Here is a 27,353-nt window from a genome sequence, read left to right as displayed (position 1 = left end):
TCCCCATTTCCCTTTGACAGTGCCCGTTTTGCCCTTAGACCTGTGTCTTTGGTAAAGTGCTTGTGCTTTATACCATTGTGAAGTCTGGAGCAGACTTTTAATGACTGAGGTAGTTGATGATGCCCAATCAATGATGTTCTTACTCCGAAGGTGGTTGTAGTTCCTGTGGGGATGCTGTAGGCTCTGTCCACGAACATATCTTTAATGGTATATAGACATGACCTGATGATTTAATTTCTGTTGGGCGGAATGTCCATCACCTGATACCAATTTAAAGCTTTTGCACATTGTGTGGGCGTTGAAAGTGCCCAGGACGGGGCTGGAGAGCATCCCTGATAGTTTGTATGAATCTTCCACAACAGACAGGGTGGAGGGCTCCTTTTGTAAAAAACATATTGCTGAGGCCTTTAGGCAGGTGCTTGCTCTTTCCCTCAGACATAAATCTGAGCCTACAGGCTCCTCCGGTTTTGGGATTAACCCAAGCCCAGTTAAATCCCACTATTGGTAAGGTCAGCAATCGCATGCACATAATCTCTTTTCTAAATTTGGAACTGAGAGAAGCTGAGAGGTAAGGCTGGAGTTTGGTTAACAACTATTAGGCCTTTAGCAGGATCAGGAAAGGTGATGTTTTTAATGACGCCTCGTCTTGCTGGAATGAGGCTAATTACACTTGTCTGTTGATAGTCTTTTTCCAGGTTACATAGGAGATAGAAGACAAAGCAATTGATGACTGATTTATCTCCGAAGTAACAAGTGCTCTCTTAAGCTGGGTGTTCCACGGGGAGCCTAATTCTTCTAATATGTCTCTGAGGCAGCTCTTTAGAGATTTTTCCAGTGATTTCAATATACGGATGTAGTATTGAGGAAAGTTCCTACTAAACCCACCTAAAAACTTAAATATCCCAAGATCTACGTGGACATTTCAATCATCCAAATATTGTATTGAATTGCAATTGCTTTTATATAATGCTTACTACCCCAGACGAGGAGTCGAAGCGCTTTTTCTGCAAGTAGCACACTACTCCGGAACCCATAAAGGATTAGTGGTGAATTTGTATAGTGAAATATTAAAGTAATTTGAGTGGTGGATATATATAGTATGAGAATACATGAACGTTTTATAGTTGAAGATGTGCTCCTATTACTGCCAGGCACTTTGGGAAGTAGCTTGGTGAGGTAGTGACCCGAATGGGAGAACTATGAATTGGTAGTGTTTTCCTGCTGTAACAAACCTGAAGTATTTGTGGTGAGTAGGATGAATGGGAACATGGAAATAAGCGTTTTTTTAGGAATACACCACTGTGCCTATCTACAAAACAGATTCTTCTTTCATAAACAGATTTCTCATAGCCAACGCGTTTCGTCTCTTTGAGAGACTTCTTCAGGGCTCTCAGTATTTGGCATATGGTATATTCTTCAAACGGCATGGTAACCGCACACAATCTCGTAGGTATATCAGTATCACCCTGATACCAATATACCTACGAGATTGTGTGCGGTTACCATGCCGTTTTGAGATTGATAGAACATTGTACAGAGTACTTTATTCACATTGCCCTTGAAATACTGCGTTTTGGCTTGAAGAATATACCATATGCCAAATACTGAGTGGCCTGAAGTAGTCTCTCAAGGAGACGAAACGCGTTGGCTATGAGGAATCTGTTTGTGACAAAAGAATCTGTTTTGTGAATAATAAAGAGAATGCTGGAACAAGAAAAACATCTATTGAATCTGGATACCTTTTTTCCTTATGTGCAAAATATTGGTGATACTTATTGACTGAGGATTGTGATAAGAAACATTGCTAAACGTTGCACAGAGTGCTGAAACCTTTTTTGATGTGTTAAGTCTGTGGGACTAGTTCCTATTTTGTGGGTAGCATAGAGGGAAGTACTCCCTGGTTTCGTGCACCTACAATCTAATAAGCTGACACTACTCACGTGTTCGGTGGGGATTCTATTAGCCTCTGCCCTCTGTTCTGCTGTTTGCCACTGTGTCTATCTGTTAAAGGGGGACTGGTTCTATAGCCGCTTTGTTAAGAAGTGCTTGGACCTCTTGTTTTAGCAGTGTTAGGTGATCCTGTGATCCCCTGTGATTGCAAGGTGGGATGTTGGGTGGTGTGGTAATGAGCTCCAGACAGTAGCCATGTTGGATTATGGCTAGTACCCACTGGTCTGTTGTGATGGATTCCCAGACTGGATGAAAAAAACTGTAGTCTACCCCCAACAGATGTTATGTGGCTGGGGGGGAGGGGAGGATGGGGAAGTGGCTGTTTGGAAGTAGAGGCTGCACCATGTGTTAAAGCACTCCTGCCTCTTCCTTTGTTGTTTTTACCCCTAAAGGAGCCTCTGTAAAACCCTTTAGTGTAGGAGGATTGGCCCTGCTTCTGCTGAGAAGTGGAGGCATCAGTGGTGATGAATTTGTATCCCCTCTTGTAGCCGGATCTGTATCTTTTTTCATTCCATCTACTGCGGAGTCTCCTAGAGGGCAAAATAGATGCTCTTTGTCAAAAGTCATGTTTAAAACTGCCTGTTGAACTTCGGGTTTAAAGCCTGAGCATGTGAGCCAGGCATGGTCCTGAGAAGCATGCTAGTATTCATGCACCGAGCGGCTGTGTCTGTTGCATCTAAGATACACCTAATGGAGTGATTAGTGACGACCTGACTCTCTGAAAAAAGCTGTTGACCCCTTTGATGTTCCTCTGGAAAATGCTGCAGCAGCTCTTCCATTTCATCCCAGTGGGCCCTCTCGTAACGTGCAAGCAGGGCTTGGGAATTGTGAATGCGCCAATGGTTGGCTGCTTGTGTTGCAACTCGTTTTCCAGCAGCATCACTACGTTTGCTCTCCTTTTTACAGAGGTGGCGTGTCCCCCAGTTGCTTATGTATTGGCTCGTTTACGAGCTGCGGTAGCATCAATGGAGTCTGGTGATACCTGATTACGTATGAAAAGGGGGTCTGAGGAAGCAGATTTATATTTTTTATCTACGCAGGCATGCACGTACTGACTCTTTAAATATGTAATCAGCGTGACGTAACATGCCAGGGAGTATAGGCAGAAACTTGTGTCTTTATGATGTGATGACAGTATATCAAAGAGGAAGTCCTGTTCTAATGGCTCTGTTTGTAGTTGGACTCCATGACAAGTAGCTGCCCTAGAGATCACTTGCTGGTAACAGAAGCATCTTCAGGAGGAGAGCGGTGAGCTGGGTAAAGATCTGGGTCACAGGGATTTATGGGGTCTGTACCATAAGATCCAAAGGATCAGGGCCCCCTAATGGTTCTCCTATAAGTCCCCTGTGGGTGAACCAGGAGATGGACTATCCAGAGGGTACTGATGTGGAGAAGAAGGGGATGGAGGAGGTGGTGAGCTGAAAGAGGTGGAGGAGGGGGTGGTGGTGGAGGATGATGTGTAGGGCTTGTAGCCTTGTCCTTTGTCATCTATTTGAGAGGGACAGGAACGTCCTATTCCTCTTCAAAAGTTAAATGCCTCTTTGGTGGATGAGAGGCTATAATTTGCCTGTGCCCTCTTGAAAGTGGATATTTTCTGTCTAATGTCCATTTTTTCAAGTATAGGCTCGACCGGGGTCATGGAAACCGAGGATTGCTTCGAGGATTTCGGTACGGTCGATCTGAGAATCGAGGCTTTTGAAGATTTTTTGCCCCGTACTGAAGGAGATGGAGCTGGTTGCCATGTCGGTCCCAGTAGCTTAGCGGAGACCGAAGAATGTGCTTGATTTGAGGAAGTCAAACCAGAGTACATAGACTTGGTTGAAGATGGTGGGGCCTCCGAATTATCTTTTCAGATCCAACCATGGCCAGATGGCAGTCGCAATCCAGCTACCTCTAATAAGTGGAAAGGGCAATTGCTTGGAAGTCGTTTTGGTTGGATCAAGGTCAGGGGCGACAGTACTCAAGAGCTGCCAAGTGGCAGGGAGTATTTAAGTTGCACCTCCACATCAGAGCCGAAGATCTTTTCAATGGAGAACACCCCTTTATCCTCTGTGGCAGCAGGGTCTTCCTGGGTGTGCTCCTCGCAGAAGATGTGGGGAGTATCGTCTTCACTACGACAAGACATCTCCAATCAATATGCCCTTCGATCACGAAGTGTCTTTTTCTTTTTTTTTTATTAGTCTTTTTATTAAATAGTTGCTCCATATACATCAATGTTTACAATGCTGGATATGCACAAAGTGAGTCAGCGTGGAGAGAATCAAAAAAGGGCAGTTTCAGCTAGCAATTAAATCAGCAGACATAGCATGTATATAGCAATGCAGGCATAGTGGACCGTAAAGAATTACAATCCAGACCAAAATTACCCTCCTCCCGCAGAACCCCTGACAATTCCTTAGGTCTCTCTGTATTGGATCCATTTGCCCCAGATCTTCTCGTATTTTTGAAGGCAGCCTTGACTCTGGTAGACCTCAAGCTATGCTAGCTGAAACCAGTCTAGATTGTTCTTCCAGTCCTGGATGACCGGGGTCCACTCGCCCCCCACTATGTTTTTGTAATGTTGTCTTCGGCCACCCCTGCCGCTAACATCAACCATGTTCTTAGAGACCGGGGAAAAGTGTCCTCCACTGTTATGCACAACACAAGCCCATCTAGCCTCAAGGGCAACCGTAAGGCCCGTAATCGCAGCCATGACCTAAGTGACTTCCCTCCAATACTGTTGGATCACTAAACAGTCCATAAGGATATGGAAAAATGAGCTGAACACTCAACAACCCCTGGCGGAAAAGGCCCGAGTTGTAGGGACCCAGGCAGTGCAGCAAGAATGTGGAGAAGCAGGATCCGTGTAGTATGCATAGTTTTATGAGGCAGAAACGAGCCTCCAAAGCCTCTAGGGCTTTTGAGGGCCTCTGCCCAGTCGTCAGCTCCTAGGAGTCATATGTCTCCCTCCCAAGCTTCCCATAGTAAATGGAGCAGATTGGAGTAGTTGTTCAATATTTTTCGGTGTTCTAGGGAAACTGCCTTAACCGGAAAGAGTCCAGTAACAAGCGGTCTTCCAAGGGTGAGGACTCCAGTAGCTGTTCTCTCTCAGGCACGTGGCATCGCAGCGCATATCTCCATTGTAGGTATCTTTAGTGCTCCCCGGCCAACATGTTTTATTCAGTTTGGAGGTCTACAAAAGACAATAGTGCGCCCTCCCCCACCTCCCTCCCCCCAAACGTCCCCAAGGCAATTGATTTCAATCAGTCCCCATCGAATGAGGCCCCATAATTTCTTCACCTCCTCAAATTGCTTGCGGTCCCACAGTGGATTCGCAGCAGTCCATTTACCTTCTTAGACCAGATGCCTGTTGGCTTCGAGCCATGTCCTAGCGGCCGCCTGGCAAAGTGTCTTTTTAAATCTGAAAGACTTGCAGGTGTCGCACTCAGCCTCGCGATGACGGGGTGAGAGGCAAAGATTACGCACCTGGTGTTGATCCGTGTGTGGATATTTGGTGTGACACTGCAAAGCAAAATCGAATAAGTGTTTGCTCCATCAGGAATACATTTTCCATAAAGACGGTGCACAATGAAGGGTAGCCCCGAGGCGATCGGTCGAATTCAGAAACAAAGTTTTCGAGCAGCGCAGGAATGGGAAAATAGCAATCGAGATACACTGTACCATCGCAGACAGAATAGGACCGAAGACTCGTTCAGACTGGAGTTGAAGACGGAGGAGAGGCACACATGTCCGAACCCGACAAGGAGAGAAAATAATCTAACAAAGTAGTATATGCCCTAACGTAATATCACCGAGAAGAGGAGTCACTCTACCTTATGACTCGAAAGACTTCTTTGAAGAAACACAAGTTGCACAACTCTGACTTATCACTAGATGACAGGAGTATGCAGATCAGGAGTATCTACAGCCACACATGCCATCGAACCTACAGCTGCAGCATCTAGTTAAAAGCTTGCATTCCAATTTTTATATATAACTTGTAATATGTAAATAAATGTCTAAAGTTGTCCAATACCTCTTATGCATTCTTTTTAATATGCAGGCGAATTAAGTGTCTGTAGTTGCCTCATAATATCTATATTGCTTCAGAAGTTCATCAAGCTCCCATGCTTCCCCATTATTAACAAATTCAGTCGAACAGCGTTTTACATGTACGGCAGGGTGCGAAATTCCAGGAATTCAGTCAGCTTCTGCTAACTAATATTGGACACAGACACAACTGTAATGCCAGATGCCAGCAGGCCACTGAGCTAACATTCAAAGCCTGCTTTGTACCATTTTGAAGAAAAAGGTTAAACATGCTGTCTTTTTAATTCAAAATAGACGTTGCATTAGCCAGTGATAAACAGCATGAATAAGGTACATTAATGATACTGATCATAAATACAAATGGGAAAGCAACAGCAAACCATTAATTTTGACTTAAATAAATAATAATGCAAATTAAACAAATACTGGCAAAGCTAAAAGGTCTTGATTTAGCAAGTTGGTACCATGGTTATTTTTATTTTTTACAGCAAGCATAAGTAACAAAAAATGCCAATACCTAAACACGATGGCTTAAATAAAAAAAATAAACATTGCATACGATTTTAACACAATGGTACAGTAGCTTCTCAGCAGGCACATGTACTTAGAACAAGTATAGGAACCCTTTTAAGTTTTAAAGAATATCAAAGTACAACGTGTTATTATAGATGGAACGAACTGTAACCTGAATACATAGCTTTAATATGCAAGAATATCTTAAAAGGATAAAGAATGAAAAGGGGAAGAAAGCCTTGTCAAAGTACCGGCACATAGGCCCTGGCGCTGAAGTGCATTTCTTTTAGGGAAGATGTGCACCTCAGGCGTCACTCATAGTAAAGGAGACTCAATGGCTGCTGTGGGCTGACATATTGTCCCACATGGTATGCTGTGGTGAGCGAAGGCAAAATGTGCATGAAAGCTGAAGAGACCAGTGTATGATCACCTCCAAAACCTCTCCAAATACGTGAACATATGCATGTATTTCTTTTTACTCATGATTTTTTTTAATAAATAAAGCTAGCGAGCAAACGAAAGAGGTGTATAAGCCAGACCTAAAAGAAGACAGGGGAAAACAAAGTAAGCAAGTAAAGGATCGCAAAAGTCTGATATGCCGTGGTAATTTAGAGTGAGCAAACCACTCACCCCATGAATGCAGAAAATGTACCAGTGCTCAAAAGACATCTGTAAATTAAAGTGACAGCAATAATGCTGTTTCTATTTGGGATAATGTGGAAGATGTGAATGTATATGGCGGTTTCTGTTTTTTCAGGTACAACATTTTTTTTTCAATCACTGCATAGTCCCATCTCTGAAAAGAGATTGTGTGTTTTCATAACTACTGAAAGAGCCCTTTCTTTGCCACATCACAGCACCATACATAACAGTTAGCATCAAATTCAATGATGCTCAATTATCGCTCCCTTAAAGAAGAAGGGCGTCATTCTTGGGGGTTCAAATCTATCACCTACAGAGCTATGCAGAACAATTTAACATTGTTTATTTCAAAGATGTATTTCAACAGTGTGGGTTACATATCTGCTTGATATATCTGAGCAATCTTTTACATGAATGACTTCCATCCGCTAATATCGGTGAGGGATTTTTGCACCAGCATTGATCGTAAAATTTCAGTTTGCAAGCGACTATTTATGCGTTTGGAGGAGTGAGAGAAAGAAAAAAAGAAACTCTTTTCCAGCCGTTGGCAAGAACCTTTCTTGTTTTTGTATTTGCTGGTGTCCTCTACAGGGGGTTACTCTCACACTTTCGACGATATTGAACTGGGACGTCAATTTGATGTGACGGTGTAATACTGTTGCCATTTTCAGTACAATGAGGAATGTAAATGTTATTTCTTAATTTCTGTGTCCTCTATTAACCCTTTCACTGCGGCGGCTATTCCGCCGCAGTGCTAAGGGGGGGGGCCGCGTGGCGCTCCTGCGCTGGTGACGGAACCGCTCCGTCAAGCCCCTCGGGTGAGCTGTGCTTGTGACGGAACGGTTCCGTCACGGCCCCGCCCGCTCAATAGAACGCTCAGCGCAGGCGCGGCGAGCGGGCCGTGATGGAACCGTTCCGTCACCAGCACAGCCCACCCGAGGGGCGTGACGGAACGGTTCCGTCACAAGCGTGGGAGGGGTTAAACCAGGATGTACATCTGGTGATAATTCATGCACAGTGGTTCCGTTTATACGACTTTGTCTTCCACAGGTGGAAATATTATTGTGTGAGCTCCAATTTATTTTAATGATTCATTTTCATTTTTGTATACCTTTCCATTTAATTTTAGCTGCATCTTTTTGCTTTTTTTGTTTTAAAGAAGATATTAGAAATCGTCTCCTCCTAGTTGTATGGTGCCAGAATATTGTAAATAAAACACTGTCTGACAAAAGAACACATTACTTACCTTTGGTAACACTCTTTCTGGAAGTTACTCTACCTAACCGCAGATTACTCTTAGAATTTTCTCCAGCCATCCGACTGGATCTGGATGTTTTTACAGCAGGGCTTCTATGTGCCGCTAGGTGGTAGTGTGTGGCTTTACATTGGTCTCGTTCCACCCTGGAAGTGGCAAAGCACCACCCCTGCAAGCTGACGCCAGTTTCATGCTGGACTCTTTACGCAGCCTCGGACCGAGCACAAAACATTTGTCAGTATAGATTTTTTTTAGACCTTTTTATATGGCAAAAACGAGGACACTCCAGAGAACTGGGAAGGGGGAAGGCAGTGAAGGATCTGCAGTAGATAGAGTATCAACCACAAAGAGCGTTATTGAAGGTAAGTAATTTGTTCTTCTGATGGATGCTTCTGACTGCAGATTGCTTACCTTTAGAATAGATACCAAAAGCAGTACCACCCAAGGTGGAGGGTCTGTGGAGTTGGCTCAGACCAGAAACTGGGGAAATGCCCTTACCGTAAGATAAGGCAGTTAAGGCAGTAATACTGTGCATTGATGACCATGTGGTGGCTTGGCAGATGTCAAGAACAGGCACTTCACGTGCCAATGCAGCTGTAGCAGCCTTGTCCCTAGTGGAAGGAACCCTCACACCTTCCAGCATCTGCTTATTGGCCGATGCATAGCAGATCTTAATGCAGAGGACAATCAACCTAGACAGAGTTTTTCTACATTGCTTTACCTTACTTTGCCACCGAAATCCCATGAAAATTGGACTTTGCACTCAAAGGTTTTTGGTACGATCGATGAAAAATGTTAAGGCTCTTCTTAGGGGTCTCTCCTCCTCTTTCGAGAAGTTAGGTGGAGCAAAGAATGTTGAGAGACTGATGGATTGCCTAACTTGCAAAGGAATGAAAATGTTGGGCAAAAATCCTGCCATGGTGCTCAACATCAGTTTGTAAGGGAAAAAGATGGTGTACGAATTTTTCACCAACAGACTGGAGCTCGCTCACACAATGAGCCAAAGGGATTGCAATTAGGAAGCCAGTTTTGACAGTTAGCAAACGCAAGGAACAGCTGGGCTCAAAATGGTTGACAAGAGGAGCATTAGGAGCAAATTAAGACCACACCATGGCATCACAGATGGAGTGGGAGGAAACACATGTATCAAACATTAATTTAATCGCATCAGAACAGGTGCTTCAAACACGGGCAATTGACCCGTCAATCGCAAAATGACAAAAAGGTCTAATAAATTATTTGTAATAATGCCCACTGCAAGGCTTTGCAGGACCAAAGGCAAAACAAACAGCAAAACATCTGACAGTTTTGACTGCAAATTGTGTTTTGCGAATTCCACACCAGGCCACAAACTCGTCTCCTCGCCCAGCGTAAATGGACTTTGAGGACAGTTGGCTGGCAGCAAGGATGACATCAACAACCTCAGGTGGTACATCGAACACAATCAACTGCCATTTTTCATTCTTCATGCATAGAGGCATAAATTGAACAGGTTTGGGTACAGAACTTTGCCCTGGTGCTGCTTTAAGAGGCAGCCTGATCTAATGACAGATGTTTATGCCCAGAAGCTCCGAGTATAACACTCGGATTGCCCAGTCAGGACCCACTATGATGACCTGGTCGTTCAAGATCTTCCTAGGAACTCAGAGCAGTACAGGTAAAGATGGAAAGGAGTACAGGAGTCCTGTGCCCCACTCTAGTCTGATAGAAGGGTTGAAACGCTGTCGACAAGCACAAAGAACGGACCATTACCCAGCGTGTATTTTTGTGTACTTATGCTGTTTACACAGTGTATATGAATGGTTGTTTCTTAGAATTCATGGAAACCGTGTATATAACTATTCACCTTGTATATTCACATTTTGGTTCCATTTTTCACTTGGGGACAGAATGCATAAATGTTTGCGCTTTTAATTGAAAAGAAGTGTACATATAATTTTTGTTTCTTCTATGAATCATAAAATACGCCATACTGAACCGACTGTGTAGATGGTTTCTTACCCTCTGACATTACTGTACCCTTCATATTGCGATTGTGCCTATATATTGCTTAAATCAGTTCTATAAGTCCACAGGAACCGCTGTTTCCGTATATATATCTAGTACCCTGGTTCCATTGTGAGTAGGGTTCCCCTGTTCTTCTCCTCCACTCTAGCCTGAAGGCATCGCCTAGAGAGAGTGGTCTTGTGAACTCAAAAGCAGAGAAACTTTGACACTGTACATTCTGGAGAGCTGCAAAAAGGTCCAACCAGGATGTTCTCCACTGTTGGAAGATGCCCTACCCCACTTTGGGGTGCATCTGCCATTCGTGATCTGCCAAGTATCGTTATTTGAGCTTGTCTGTCCTAGCAGCTGAAGATCTTACCAGGTGGTACACGATCAGAGAAATGCCCTGACGCTCTGGCCAACTCCAGAGGCACCTTGTCTCCTTGCACAAGACCCTGCTCGTTGCAGTACCACATGGTGAGGGTGTTGTCTATGAGAACCTGCACCAGCCTTCCCATGATGAACGGCAGGAAGGCCATCAATGCCAGTCGAATGGCCTGCACCCCAAAAGGTCGCCGTGGAGCTGAATTTAAGCCAATACCAGAGGTCTCTGATCTCCATCTCACCCAGGTGACTTCCCCAACCCAACAATGCCGCATCTGTCACCTCGACGTGGGGCAGAGAGAAGGGTCTGCCGCTAGTAAGACTTAGGTCCGGCAGCCACCACTGCAGATCCTGTGCAGTCTTCTCCAGAACCTGGATGACATCAAACAGGCAGAATGCATAAGGCCAACAGGCCAAGAAGCCTCAGAGCTACTCGTACCCATATCCTGGAGGCTGCAACATCAGGATCATAGTCCAAATGTCCTGGACTCATTATGGCACAGGAGAGGCACTGAAATGCACTGTGTCCAAGACAGCTTCTATAAAAGGAGTGAGGTGTGACTTTGTCATTTGATCGAGAACCCCAATGATGTCAGGAGGTTTGCCGTGATTTGGATGAGGTCTATGCCTGATTGGAAGAAAAGTGTCTTCAACAGCCAGTAATAAAGGTAGAGAAAAACTAATATCCCAAATCTCAGAAGACGTGCAGCGACCATCACTTTCTTAAACGCCTGAGCTGCGCTACTAGATCCCTGTTCCAGACCATAAAAGGACTGGGGTGACCGTTGCGGTGGCAGAGCCTGGTATTATTGTCTATACACCAATCCTGTGCAGTAGTCTCGGAAGGTTCAAAACCAAAAAAGCAACTGTCTGGTGTGGAAAAAAGGCCAGAGTACTGTAATGGGGACCTGCTTTCTTTAATGCGTCAAAAGAGCAGAATCAGCCTTTTTGCCAAACAGGCAGGACTCATCAAAAGAAATATCCATAAGGAATACCTGCACGTTCCCAGAAAAGCCTGCATAGACCAAGTGCTGACTGCTCGCCCCAAACAATTAATAGTACGCAAGACAGCCTGATTTACGCATTTGAATGCATCCTAACCATCTGGAATGGCCCTGAACTCTTCCTGGGCTGCCAGCAAGATCTTACTGCACATGTCCTACAGTACGTGCATGTAATGGCCTAATAGGCAGACTGCACTGACTGACCTCAATGCCAGACTGAACACAGAGAACATTCACTTCCGGAATGCCGCAATTCATTCCGACCCCATGCCTGGAGGGGTTGAGGAATACATTAGGAATCACTTTGCTGGTGGTGGAAGAGGATCCTTTGACATCTGCCCACCTGTCTTGGGAAACAGCCACTACAACGCGGCTGTTTCCACGGAAACATTAACCACGCATGCATTACAACGCATGCGTGGTTACCACGAAAGCCTTTACCACGCATACCATTACTACGAGGTACGTAGTAAAGGTATGTGTGGTAAAGGGTAACAAAAAAAAGGGGGGCTTGGGGTGGTCTCCCCCCCAAAAAAAGAAACTCATCTCAAAAAACGTCGAGTTGTGCAGGAAAACGGCGTCCTTTAAGAGGAAACGGAAAGAATCTTCCGTTTCCTCTTAACGACGTACGACGTCACCACAAAGTATTAGAGGAAATGCCTATGCGAAGAAAAAGCATTCCGTTGAAACGCATGCGTGGTAAAGGCATGCGTTGCAACGGAATTCGTTGTAAGATCACATATTCCCTGTCTTATCACCAGTGGGCAACAGCAAGGCTCAGCCCAAGTGTAAATAAGAGGGTCAGTCAGCGCTTCATTAAATAGAAGTCCGGGTTCAGATGAGATTGGCCCAGGCTATAAAACCAGTAAGGATACTTGTCTTGATTTAAACAGAAGGCAACTGTAGATCAAGGATCTCAGTCGCTCTTCTAATTACTAAAGCAAATAAAGTACTTTCCTCTGTTGGAGATCGAAGGGGCGAAATCAAGTCTGTATCAGGAGACCTATCAAGCCCACTGGCTTCCTGTAACTTCATATAGATAGCATTGTAATGCAGGGGTAACTCATCTGCATCACCAATGTTGTCATCATAAGGTGGTGGCAAACTCTCAGGTCAGATTCGAGAAAAATTCAGGTCGAGGTCGGACACCGGCATTGGCAGGTCATCGATGTCTGTTGATGTCAGGACTGGCGTAAAAGAAGGAACCAGCACAGATTTTGGAGATAGAAGGAAGATGGCACCAGAGTCAGAGCGGATCCCACAACGGCTTCCAGGGGCTCACACGGCACTGAGGACAGATCCACCACGGCACCTAAGTCGGGGCAGGTCCTGCCACAGGTTCCAGGGGCTCAAATGGCACTCAGGAGATCGAAGGGGCGAAATCAAGTCTGTATCAGGAGACCTATCAAGCCCACTGGCTTCCTGTAACTTCATATAGATAGCATTGTAATGCTGGGGTAACTCATCTGTATCACCACTGTTGTCATCATAAGGTAGTGGCAAACTCTCAGGTCAGATTCGAGAAAAATTCAGGTTGAGGTCGGACACCGGCATTGGCATGTCATCGATGTCTGTGGATGTCAGGACTGGCGTAAAAGAAGGAACCAGCACAGATTTTGGAGATAGAAGGAAGATGGCACCAGAGTCAGAGCGGATCCCACAACGGCTTCCAGGGGCTCATACGGCACTGAGGACAGATCCACCACGGCACCTAAGTCGGAGCAGATCCTGCAACAGGTTCCAGGGGCTCAAATGGCACTCAGGATGGATGGATCCACCAGCTTCAACCCGACTGGAGGTCTCTGTAGATCCTTCAGGCCCAAAGGAAACTACTGGTCAGATACCAACTCATAAAAAGTGTGGTATCTGATTGGCAAAGTGAGTGGGTCCTTTTCCCTTTCTGAATCTTGGAAAAAGATTGAGAGAGAGCTGGTAGTGGACCACGGGACCACCACAAACTCTGAGTGAATCTTTTTTTTTTTTTTAATGTTTGAAAAAAAAAGGATGCCTCATTTTTTTAAGGAAAAGGCGGGATTTAAAACAAACGTTTTCTCTATTTAAACATAAACAGAGATATTGTGGTATGCTGATCCTTGCAGGTCAACATCTGTGTGACTGGCCAATCGCTGGTGGTCACAAATTGTGACCTGCTGAATTAATGTTCATTATGAAGGTCATTCTACAACCCACTGTGACTTGGCATTTTCTGAACCAACCTACTTGTACATAGGTCTGTTCGTAATACTATCATATTCGCCAAGTCAGTACTCAATTTACGACCACCTTTTGCAAAAGTAATATCAGTACACTAGGCAAAACAATCCTTGCCAGATAACACTCAAGACAAAAAATCATAAAAGGAGAACGCGAAGGCAAAAGAATGTGAAGCTGAAAATGAATTAAATAACTCACAGGAGGACAACAGCAAGTAACTTATCATTAAGTGGGGACGAAGCTGGTGTGCAGTTCCAGACAGCTAGAAGAAGAAATAAGAAAAAATCTCAAAAGGTATTTGGGATCAACGCAAGAGAAGTTTTAGCTAGGAAAATTAGCAAAATAATAAGCAGGGTAAGTATGCACTGAGTGGTACCGAGTTACACAGACAGCTGCTAAATACGGGGAATAACACAAAGGCAGGTGACTTAGACGGTTGCCATCTATGTAACGAATTTGTATACATACGAGGTCATTCTGTAACATTGTTTTCATATCTATTTTATTGTGTGAACATACTTCGCATAATTATGATTTCTGGAGTCAAAATCGGTTTCAAATATGTCACACACATTTTCACAAATACACAAGCCACACATTTCATCAACTCAAGATTAATATGTTACCATGGAAGGTCAATCCAAATATTGGCATCAAAATTGTTCGTGAAAAATACATGTTCATTATTGGATTGGGATGCAAAATAGGCCTGGGCACTCTAAAAAAAAAATAGTGGCTCACATTTGAGTTTTGGGCCATGTCGCAAAAAAAAAAATGCCCCTGTGTTTAAGAATTATGAAAAGAAGGGGGGGGAGTTTTCTAAAAGAGGCATGTTTTCTTAACTTCACTAAGATAAAACAAGCAAATGCTGCCAGGCCACTTTCTGCACCGATTAGTTCACACTGGTGAACCACACCTGAATATAAGTGAGACCCTTCTGCTCAGGCCCCCTGCCCCTGCTCACTATGCATACATTAATGTGCCGGTCCAGCGTGACACTGGGAATGACACTCTGCCCCCTTGGTAAAACGGAGGTAACAGAGGCCCATTTGCCTCCGGTAAGGCCGCTCAAGCCCCCACTGGGTCGCTGGCGTCATCTGAACAGCACAGACAACGCCAAAATCGGCCTCTGTGCTGCTCAGAAAAGCGGCCAACAGCTGCAACTCAGATACCGGCCCAGGCGCCTACCTTACTAATCCAACCCTGTACATGTTTAGTTCATTTAGGGCCATATGTATGAACACATTTTCCCATAGACATAGAATGGCTAAAACCCTTTGATACATCTGGCCCTAAGAAACTCTGCATATAAAACACATTTATAACAGGTCCTTCAATAATGTAAACCGACACAAAACCATCCATGCCCCCTTTCCAAATCCAATTATGCCCAGGAGGAGGTTATGAGGATGTTATTTTAAAACACAGCATTTCCCCCAAAAACTATAAAGTAAAAAAAAATTCATGTTTTGTCATTTAAACGGGGTAGGACGGAGAGCGTAGTGCATTTTAATGCACAGCTTTGTTTTCAACCAGAAATACAGTGCCTAGTAAAAACCGTGTCTGAAATTCCTTCCCTGGGCATACCCGACCGTTTTTGGATGTCGGTATAAGAACCTACCATTTCCTACATGTACGCAGAATAATGCAAGGACACTTTTTTTTGCATCTCAAAGATTCAAAAACATCAACAAGCATTAAGAAGAGATACTCAAGAGGGCGGAAAGAAGCTTGACTCGCACTACAGTAACTAAGTGCAGACGTAAAATAATATGAAATAAAAAGTAAATGATGCTTCAGTGTGCCTTACCGCCTGCGAAAGGGTTTTGGGCTTTTGCGGCAGCCATAGATAGATATTCATAGTTATGAAAACATGACAAAATATTTACCAGATGGAAGTACCATCAAATTAAATGCATTGGCTCACATTTCCACTAAATTCTGCGGGGGGGGGGGGGTGCTGGGGGGGAGGGGGAATATTTTGTGCACCTAATCTGAACCTAGGCATGCAAAAAGAGCCATCTTCAGTCTGAAATAGCAGATCATTCCTTATTCATTTTATGTGGATCTGCTGACATTCACATGCAACACTGGAGATGCCCAAGTCTGGCTCACCTTTTGCACTCGTGGCTTTAGGGTTAAAGTGAAGGGAATCGAATAGCTGTTGGGAAAACCATAAAGCTGAAACTTTAAGTATGCAACTACAACTAATATTTGAACTTTACCACCGAAAATACGAAACATTTTTCGTTGGGTGTGAAAAAACGCAAACATTTCATATTTTATAAACGTGAAGAAGAGATATTTCGCCCTGGGAAAATATTCCCCTCGTGAATAATAGGAAGGAAATATTGCATTCTCACCTTAACTTTGTCAGTGCCCGTTTCACGGCCGGAAAATCGGCTAATTTATGATAAGGCATTTGCACATAATATATATATATATATATATATATATATATATATATATATATATATATATATATATATATACATACATATGGATTTTGATGACTCCCATGAAAGTATTGCCAATAAAGGCATGGGACTGATCGAGTTGCCACTTTTTGTGACTTGCCCCATAAGACATCGACACAAGGGAACTATTTCACAGGAAAGTACGTGCAGTAAAAATATGGCACTAATAACTAGAGGCAGTAATTGACTCCTACCAGACAGTCCAAGGGAGCAAACGCATTTTTGGCATGCTTCATGCTGCGGCAGTGCAAGAGAATTCACAAGGGCATACGCAAAATTCGCATGTACACAGCTCACTACTAGCTTTAGAAATGTCCCGTCGGATTAGCAACCCCTGTACTGCACGTACGAGAACGGAAATTCAATGGTTAGAAATCTGTACTTACCCTGACTACACTGAAGTCCAGCTTAGTTTCTTGTGCACATTGTAATATGAGCTGAAAGCAAGTTTTACTCTGATTTGTCATTCCATTTTCATAATAACGTTGCAATATCCTTTGTTGTTCTACAGAAAATACAGAACGAAGATTCATCTAAAAACAAAAGAAGATACTCAGAAAGTTGGAAATGAACTTTTGTAAATGTTTGTTTCCAAAGTGAGCTCAATAGAACCACTGTAAACCGAAATCGTTACTGTTCTCTAAAGCATGTCACTCGTGAAACTTGAGCTTTTAACCTATTATTCCCCAAATGCTGAAAAGTGAGACTTTGCTAGTTTCTAAATATAACAGCCTACGTAAATAACATGTTTATAGCATAAACTACAGCAACTTTCCCAGTCGATGTACACGTTGTGCATACAGACTGCAAATTCCACTTTTGTTTGAAAAATAAAAGAAAATATATGAAAGACACCCAGTCACATATATTGGTTAGCACATTAGTTGGGCAAAACAATGCACCATAAGTAAAAATGTCAAACACAAAAAGCACGCATGGTTAATGAAGGATACATATTCCATTCAAACAGACCTATTATAAAAAGGAATAACTATTACAGTTCTGATATTGAGATTAGGAATTTCACTCAGGGAAGTTTAATAAAATCACAGTGGAAAACCAACTATCTGGATAAAACACAATTTTTTGAGAGCTCACTGCTCAAATTTCTCTAACAAGTTTCAGACCAACTCTGATCACAGGAACTTCACCATTCGTGTTGACAAGGAATATTTCATTTTAGGGAATTAATGGTGAAAAATTTGGCATTGTATTTGTAAACAGAATTAAACGAAATTACCAACATAGTCTCTCTTATGGTAAGAATCGAAGGCCGAATTTTCTATTCCTCTCAGTAAAATACACGGAGACAAAACCTACTGCAAATTAATCTATATATTTAAAAAGGAATGTATGTCTGTCTGTCTGTCTGTCTGCCTGTTTGTCCTTTATGCATTACTACACCATTCATCCGATCGCCATGAAACTTTGGGAAGTTATTGAGTACACTTCCGTGAATGTTTCAGGCATAACATTTTTTTAAAGATCGGCCCCCCAGGGCCCTCATAATCTTTCGAATACTGATATACGCACCAGACGGAAAAACAACAAATCATGTATCCACAAGCACTCGTATAAATAAATAGAATTAAAACAGCATTCATCGATCGCCAGGAGACTTTGTGAAGTTGTTGAGTACACTCCCGTGAAGGTTTCTGGCATAATTTTTTTTTAAATAATCGGCCCCACAGGGCCCTCATAATCTTTCGAATACTGATGTACGCACAAGACGGAAAAACAAAAAATCGTGTATCCACAAGCACTCGAATAAATAAATAGAATTAAAACAGCATTCATCCGATAGCCAGGAAACTTTGGGAAGTTGTTGAGTACACTCCCGCAAATGTTTCTAGTATAACATTTTTTTAAATATCGGCCGCCCAGGGCCCTCATAATCTTTCGAATACTGATGTACGCACCAGACGGAAAAACAAAAAATTGTGTATCCACAAACATAGAATTAAAACGACACTTTGAAATGTTTTCCATATTAAAATGAATAAGTTTCAATAAAAATGACACAATGTAAATTGAATGTTATCATAACGAGTTTCCTTGAATTTCCTTTCTTCGGAGATCGCAGCAACGCGCGACGGATAAGCTAGTAGTATATAAATCAGTATCTCTTTGATAGCCTAGCCACACATCTCTGAAACCATGTTTCGTTACCCACGGCTAGAAAGTCTTTAAATGTCCTTTACCAGCTTAAAGAATAGTAATTCAAAATCATCAAAGCCCAACACTAACTTAAAAAAAAACCTGAAAAGTAAAACTCTCCAACTTGCATCTGGCAACAAATCTACGTTTATATTAGAAAAAGGAAAAGTAGAGTACTTCTGGCAAGAACAAATTACTTGGGTTTAACGAACAATCGGACTAAAATTACATTCAGAGATATCTTAAACTCGTAAAATATTTTAACATACAACAAGCAGCACTGGTGTGCTACGGGTAACCTATTTTTTAATTACTATATTCCTTATCGCACCGCTGTTAAAACAGAAAACATGTACACAACTACAATCTACTGTTTGATCAAAAAGTCATACTCTTTTGCTTTAAAAACAGAGTATTGTTGGACTATTATTGGACTATTCTATTAAACACCCATAATAAAATAATGAAATAAAATATGCCCATATTTTGCAGACTGAACCTTTTGCGTAGGATTTTGAGCCCTATTACCATTATCGTTGCCTCATGTCAGGTAAGCGAACTTCCTTAGAAGTGTAAAAGGGCAATGAATCCACCAGTGCTAAAAGAAAAAAAGCAGATACTATAATCTTGTTTTATTATTGCCCTCGAAACAACCTCTTTTTCAAATCCGAACGTTCCTGCGAGTACAACTGTCTGCAGATTGCTGGATCATCGTGAGGACGACGGCCTGTTTGTACCCTTTCTCTGCATTTTTGTATATCAAGGGATGACTTTATACTGAAAAATAGGGCGCATATACATTAGGGGTGGGCAGTGAACTCCGCTGCATTTGCAGAGTTATGCTTCTCTGCGCCCTGCTTGGAGCATAGAGTTCGGAAAAACCCCACCAGCCGCCGGCAGAGCAGAGTTTACCGGCACGCTCATTCCTTACATGATGGAGGTACGGCCTCAAATGTACTATACAGCTAAGTAAAGGTTAGAGGCCCCAAGAAGTGTCTTTATTATTTTCATAATTACCCAACACATTCAGCGATTTAGACCTTGCCCCCTCCCACATGCAACTTACTCAGCTGATGACTCTGTCTCAATGGCTTCTTTCCTCCTTGGCCTTTTTGCAAGAGGAAGCAACAATGAGTGATGGGGAAATAACATACTGGCCATGCCACATGGTGCTATAAATTCTAAGGGCTTGCTGACACTCTCGTGCTTGCCTAGTGGCAGCTTCGCTGTCATGTGCCGTGCCAAGACCGAGGGTTGCAATAAAGCAGAGGGCATGCTGGAAGGGATGGTTGATTGCGCAGTTGGGTGCCAGCACTCTCTGCAGGCTGATCTTAGGAGCAGGCAGCGGGTGGGTCTTGCCTGCCCTGCGGAGCATCAGGCAGGTGGCTTTTAGTAGTAGGTGGAAGACAGAGCTGATATGGAGAGAGGGCAGGTGACGGTTGGTGCTCTCCATACTTCAGCAGCCTCTGCTTGAAGGTGAACTCTGCGCTCCTCACTACAAACTGTACTATGCGGCGGCACAGCGGCATTGGCCGATGCGATGGTTAGGCACGGCCGTTTGCCCTGAAAGGACGATCATCCTCAAGATCCTTGAGGGACAAAGGTATATTCGTGGCTGACGGACCCTGGAATCCATCCATAACAGAAACAAATCAGATGGCGGTGGCTCTTCTGTGCTGGCAGAGATATATACATAGCAGAGGACCCCATATACCATATTACCCGCTCATCTTGATATGGCAACTACCAGAAATCCGAGAGGTAGCCTGGAGATTTGCCTTCAAGGGAGACAGAAATGGCTCACTTGAGGGACTTCTTTCATGACGGAGACCCATATCCTTCCATGATATCATGGACACTTATGACATGACAGCAGGATAATTCTTAACCTGTTCCATGCTCATGACGAGCTCAGCTCGTCATGAGGCACACTGGAGCTGTGCTAATGACAAGGTGAGCTCGTCATGATCAATGGGATTTCAAAAATATCAGCACCCAGCGGGAATTGCCTTAGCAGTCAAGGTGTTAACATATCATGCAGGGTAACATGCGATTCACACCACCTGGGGACACGGAGGGGTGGAACCGCCCCAATCACCGACATTTCAAGCACGCATGTCATGTGGCGGCACATGGCATGCTATTTCTATTTTGTACGCTGCACTGAACTCCGCCACGGTGGGGGCGACTGCTGGGTCTAGACCAGGTGGACCACGGACCTCCCACAACCACTGACAGACAAATTTTGGTCCCAGGCCCTTCAGCAAGTTAAAGAGGTATCCGAAACCCACAATTCCATTTTATGCAGTTAAAGTACCTACATCAGGAATACATCACATCGCAACACATTAAGCGCATGTTCCCCACAGCATCTCTGGAATTACCCAGATAGAGGACACCCAAAGCCGGATTCTATCATATAGTCTGGGAGTGCCCGGTGATACAGAGAGCCTGGGGGAGGCCAGAGGAATAGCTGGCGATGTTGCAGAACACACACTTATGCCCTCACCGAGTCATGTCTACTCTGACTTCGTTCCAAGGTTAATGTAGATAAACACCTGCACAGGTTTGTTGACCTTGCCCTTATCCTCTTAAAACAACAAATTCATGTCATGGAAGGCATTCACAGCTCCTGATGTTCAGTGTTGGCTAACTAATTTAATGAAATGGGCACGCACTGAGGCCGAAGTCCTCGCAATATGATGCACCAGAGGGGGGAGAGGCAGTGGGTGGAGGGTGCTGGTTGACTTACATAAGAAATATAGAGGCCAAAAATAACACTTGTCCACTCTGAATGATATCCTGGTTTCAACTGACCTCTAATTAGGATCCACACCAGAAAGGTCATGTCCTGTCCTAAGTCCCGCGGCCTGGATGAACACCACACTAGCTAGAGGCCCTCCCCCTGTGCCTCTGGAGGGAATAGACCCGTGGGGAACTTTAGGGGAGAACTAGGATTGTCACTCACACCCAGGATATCTGTTCACACTAGGATGCCAGCCGCCCGGAGTTGCTGGATGGGCACCAATACCATTTCTGGTTGAGGAGCATTGTGATTTACCGCCCTGAGGACGCGTCGCGTTGGTGAGGCGATGCCTCTGTCTCAAGGAGTTGCAAGGCTTCTATGTGAGGTCCGGAGTCGTCAAGGATCCCGTTGACTAGGCTTGCGATGTGGCGTCCGGTGTCGTGGATGTGCAGCACAATTGAGGCGATGCATCGACTCCGAAGAGCTGCCAGGCTATGATGCAAGAACCTGCATCTCCACCAAGGCTGTTGTCACCTAAAGACTGGATTTGCGAGGGCCTGCGTCAGTGAAGCTTTGCACAGCCTGGTTCAATGCTGGCTGCCGGTTTGATTCGGAGTTCTTGCATCAGGAGAACCCTCACAACAGAGGCAATACGTCGGTTCTGCTTAAGGGTTGTGTACAGAGAAAAGGAGATGTGCCAGTACTGCTGGATCCACAGATGGGCTGGCACAGCACCTTCAGGCCCACTTCCAAGGGTCCAGGACTGGGGTGGCACCACTTGGCAGGGTAGGATTCACTGATGGCAGAGTCCAGCTGCTGGGTTAAAGGTTGCTGGAGACTTCTGCCCCTGAGGCTAGCCAACTAGCTCTTGGAGTCACTTTGAGGTCTTGGGTTCAACAGATGCAGGTCTAGTCCTTCCCATCGAGGCAAGAGGGCAGCAAGCTGTAGGTTAGCACAGCAGGGCAGCAGTCCTTCAGAGCAACAGTCCAGCAAAGTGGCAGTCTTTCAGCAGTACAGCAGTCCTTCTTCCTGATAGAGTATCCACAGATCCAGATGTGTACTGAACAGTTGGTATCTGAGGTCCAATATTTATACCTGGGTCTTCTTTTGAAGTAGGAGAAGCTTCCAAAGGTTCTCCATTGAAGTCCACAGGCAATCTGCCTTCCCTGTCCTGACTCCAGACTAACTACAGTGGGTATGCAGCCCTTTGTGTGGAGGTAGGACAAAGTCTATTCAAGTGTAAATAGGGTTGTGCCCAACCCCTCAATCCATTCTGCCAATGATGGCCCATCCAGGCACACCTAAGCTTTCTATTGTGTGTGGTTGTCTAGGAGGAATACACAAAGCCCAACTGTCAGCTACACCTAGTCATGTTACCCAGAGGCAGGCTACAGGCACTAAATGCCTACGGTAGGATAATGCCAACTTCCTAAAAATTGCATTTTCAAAACTGTAATTTAAAATCCTACTTTACCATAACAGGGGAGTTTTCATTACAATTGCAAAGACAGACACCAGACATGAACTGGTTACCTACTCCCATTTGGAAATTACAGCTTATTAAATGTAATAATGTAACTCCAAAGTTATCATATGGGAGAGGTAGGCCATACAGTACAGAAAAACAAATGTAAGAGTTTTCACTACCAGGAGACGTAAAACTTAAAAGTCCATATCTATTTTTTTTAATACATTGCACCCTGGGCTTTTCAGACCCTACCGTAAGGGTAACATATATGTATTAAAAAAGGAAGCTTTGGGTCTGGCAAAAGGTTTATTTTCCAGGTTGAAATGGCAGTTTAAAACTGCACAAACAGGTTGCAATGGCAGGCCTGAGACTTGTTTGAAGGGCTACTTAAGTGATTGCAAAATCAGTGCCACAGGCCCACTAGCAGTATTTAATGTACATGCTCTAGGTACATGTAGTACAACCTTACTAGGGACTTACAAACAAATCAAATATTTCAATTTCCATTAAGCCAATGCAACTATGTTTTAAGGATAGAGTACAAGCACTTTATCAGGGTTAGCAGTGGTAAAGTGTGCCAAGTCCAAAAAGCCAATAAAAATGGGTTCAGAGAACAGGAGGGGCCAGGCAAAAGGTTTGGGATAGTCTTGCAGAAAGGGCCACGTCCAACAGTGATGAAGGAGGAAAAACACACAAAAAAGTCAGAAAGTGCAGCCATTATGGGGCAGTTAGTAGGTGAATTGCACTGAAAAAATTAAGACTGAAGAAAATCCTGAATACTTCATTATATTTAGTTGATTTCTAGAGGGCAGATGTGTCACCTTTCTATGACCTCCCAAGGTTGGTTCTGTCAGATCATATTCTTTCTTTGGGAAAGCTTGTACAAATGGAGCTTGAGAGGGTTGTTCCATCTTGAGGAGTGAGATGGACAGTATGGAATGATTCACAGCTCGTATGTCCTAGAATATTCCACTACAAAACTGACAAATCACTCTTGAGAATATATGGCTATAATCCCACCGATGTATGGCTACCTAGGTCCTTGCCCTTCTTGACGAAGTTGAAGGGTTGGTCTCGACAGGGTCATGCCAGAATAGGAAGACCTCTATGAACAAAGCTGTTTAATCTTCTCGAATGCGGGCATGCTATGCCGCGCTCTTATACTGATGATGAGAGCACTCCACAGGTCCCTATCTTCTGTTATGATGATTTTGCCCAATATTTGTGCACTCTAAGTCAGTTCTACAGATTTTGCTTGTGTTGTTGGAGCGGAGAGAGTTTAGTAGAGGTAAAATTCTGTAAGTACTTTGGTCCTGCAACTAAGTGCTTAAAACTAAATTTCTTAAAAGGGTCTAAGTTGACACAAGGAGGTGCAACTCAATTAATTTGCTTAGTAATAAGAGATAGATATCATAGGTATATGTTGTCTTCATCTCATCGTTAATCCCTCCAAACTAGGGACAGGTGAAATTTTAATTAAGCCAGCAAAATTCACAAATATGAAGTCCCTCGAAATTCAGGAAATTTCTTTAAATTTCATATTGTGCTACTTTGCATATCTTTTTATACCTGTGTGCTCTTTGTGTACAAAAGTCTTCCAGGATACCAACAAGGTAATGGTTTGGAAAGAAAACGTCTTGACAAGAAACATTTTCAACTCAAACCAGTCTCCTCTCGATATCTTGACAGGGTGAAGTGACGTTAGATACCTGCAAGCGGTATTTTGTTACAACAGCATAATTAGTCAAAATGTTAATGGAATTCCATGGAATTTGACATGTAAAAAAAAATGTGAATTCACACACACCTACTCCAAGCCCAAAATATGTAAAGACTGGAGACTAAATGGAGGATGGCATCAGGGTAGGACACAAATTCACTCTTGTCAAGCTAGGCAATGATGCAGAAAGCATGCAAGGGTACCCAGAAGGATTCTCTGAAGATCACAATTTCAGGTCTGTTACTCTGGACATGCAATTGAGCGGTCTACATCTCCTTAGTTATGCATAGTTTGAAGTATAGTTTAGGGGTTCAACTGTAGACCCACCAGGTAAATTGGTGCCCTGGAATAACGTCTGCCATAAGCATTCCTTCCATGGGTGTTAAAAAGGATGAGTCATTCCTGATGTCGTTTGTAAAGAGCACACAAACGTTCAGATCTCTTACAGTTACAAGTAATTAGTTGTGTTTTTCAGATGAGAGATGCAGAGTATAAAGAATGAGGATCACTTGGTTTATGTGGAAGTCCAAGAGCACCCTGGAGATGAATGAGACATGAGCGTTATATATTACTGCATGATAGAAAAAAGCAATAGAAGGCACGGATAACATACGTGATTGAAGTACATTTGGCTAGGATAAGAACAGCTGAAGATGCAATTGTCCAGCTATACTAGATATTGATTCAAAGAGAGGATTGCAAACATGGTTAATGAGCATGCAAGTCCTGCTGTGTAGTGTTTTCTTTATAGAGGAGTATGGATGCAGTAGACATCAAATTACAACACATGCAAACGTTTGGGGAATTTTCGGAGAAGGAGCGAGATTGGGTATTTTTCTTTTTTAGTAGTGGGGGCGAGGAGGAGCGCAGTGGTGCTTCTCATCAGTGCTTCTCAACATACACACTAGGAACATTGGCAACTGTGATAAAAAGTACATAGCAACAGGCCTAACCTGTGACAACCTACATTAATTCCAGTGGCATGGAGGTACGGATGTGAAGATGCACATGAAAGCAGAGACAAAAATATAGTCCGGGGGGAGCAGGAGGGGTAGCTAGAAATCGTCTATCACTTAGTCTAGACAAGAGCTCTTACTACCATTTTTCCGAGCTTCACTTCTCTCTAGCCACTGCAGAATGTATACACAACATCTAAACGTATAAACATTGCAAACTATACCCAAAATCGATAACAACTCAAAACCTCAAAAAGCACTGTGCATGTCAAATAAGAAAGGCAACAAACTTGCCTATTTACATGAGGAAAATGCTGTCCAGTCACCAAGCTGATACACTTAATTTTGGACTATTCCACAGATCAGAGGGTTTCCTTATATACTTTGAGGAAATAGAGTATTAGATGGTTCAGTGCTTGTTGAAGCTCAATGCTGGTAAGACACATTAGCATTTTGGGGATTTTGGGGACCAAAAGAAATCTTCAAGAGAATATCTTGGTGAATCTCTTTCCTCAAGATCGAAGGAAAGAAATAACATCTTCGTCTATCTGGCAAAGTTAAAACAGGTTATCCATTTGGTGCCAACTTGCATTGGTCACATTCGAGGTTGGCTATGTACTTAACTGTCACATTTGGTAAACTGGTTAACATGGGTCTAACCAGACATCTGGTGGGCAAGCTGGGGGTTTTCGGAATGCAGTTGTTGGCATTTACTCTGAGTTAATGAGGCACCACCATGTATATACGGTGGTGAAACACTTAAATTATGCTAACTCACACATTTCAGTAGGAACCAGAACACCAAAGTGATGCAATTATTTAGGCATGTAGCAGGAGTCCCATGCCAAATTGTGCCCGTTCTTAAAGGTCCAATTTTGTATTTTTAGTTTAGAAGAAACCACAAATGCAATTCTTTCAAAAATGTACTGATGAATACAATTCTTTGTCAGAACCAGAGGGGAGGATTATGCTATCCTTTCATCACTTTATTGAATGGCAGCCATTTCACAAAACAACAACAACAACCACCATTCCTGTGAAACCTTGAGAATGCCAAAGAAAAACAACTAGTCCAATACCAGAACAATCCCAGTGCTCCAGCCAATCAGGGCGATCGAGTCCAGCCCATAGTACATCATCCGGGTCCGCTATACTTCTTTCTTCGCTGCTCGCAGCCGAGATAAGTGGTTTTTTCCCTTTTCTCTTGATATTTGTTTTATTTCACATTGTAGTGCATGCCTAAATGCTTGTTACTGTCGTTTTTGTACTGCCGGCGCGGTGTTCTTCGATTAACCGCCTCACAAGAGGCTTTTCACCGCAGCCATGGAAATGCGTTGCGCTCCTTCGCAGCCATCTGTGCTGAGTTAAGGCAGCGCGGAGTGGTTCTCCTGCACCTAGATGGTGCTCGTCTGAGCACCGGCATGCCGTGGTGCGCATTTCCGCATTCCTGCCATTCCAGCGGAATCGGAGCTGTACGCCGACGGTGTCAGAGCCTTGTCCCGTGGTGAGTGATATCCCCGAGGGGGTCTGTATTGCCCGCTCAGGCCGTTGCTTTCTATTTTACCGACGCCCTGCCTGCAGGGTCAGTATTGCTGCTTGCTCACCGTACACCCCTCACATGGGGTGATCTCTATTCAGATAACAGGTCAGTGACCTGTGGAGACACGCTCTCAGGAGGGCTCCCCCTATGATTTTGTGCACCGGGGTGTGTGGTGTAAACAGGCTGTCCCCACTGACAGTGAGGCTTTGCCCAAATCGTATTCCAGGCTGACACCCAGCCACCCATTATTGCAGCCCCCACGCTGTACTGTGCTAGTTCTCCAGCGCTTAGTAAGCCTGTAAAGCGCTTGGT

The 27,353-nt window shown here is 43.7% G+C and overlaps 1 protein-coding gene across 6 annotated transcripts in view; it reads right to left on the bottom strand.

Annotated features, from left to right (window-relative positions):
• Nucleotides 1–27,353, bottom strand: part of HDX (highly divergent homeobox) — a 345,086-nt gene that overhangs the window by 238,859 nt on the left and 78,874 nt on the right. For 2 of the 6 annotated variants that reach the window (XM_078688482.1, XM_078688483.1), the window contains one exon: nt 16,841–16,987. The exons of 2 other annotated variants lie outside the window; for them this stretch is intronic. In XM_078688482.1, coding sequence (XP_078544608.1) covers nt 16,841–16,987 — 147 coding nt within the window. Of the gene's footprint in view, nt 1–14,175; nt 14,240–16,840; nt 16,988–27,353 lie in introns of all 6 variants that reach the window. 2 more of the 6 variants (XM_078688487.1, XM_078688484.1) reach the window with 2 other exon arrangements.

This window comes from Lissotriton helveticus, chromosome 4_1, assembly GCF_964261635.1.
Source record: "Lissotriton helveticus chromosome 4_1, aLisHel1.1, whole genome shotgun sequence".
NCBI lineage: Eukaryota > Metazoa > Chordata > Amphibia > Caudata > Salamandridae > Lissotriton > Lissotriton helveticus.
The sequence above is the reverse complement of the archived record's forward strand: the minus strand, read 5'-3'. Positions and strand labels throughout refer to the sequence as shown.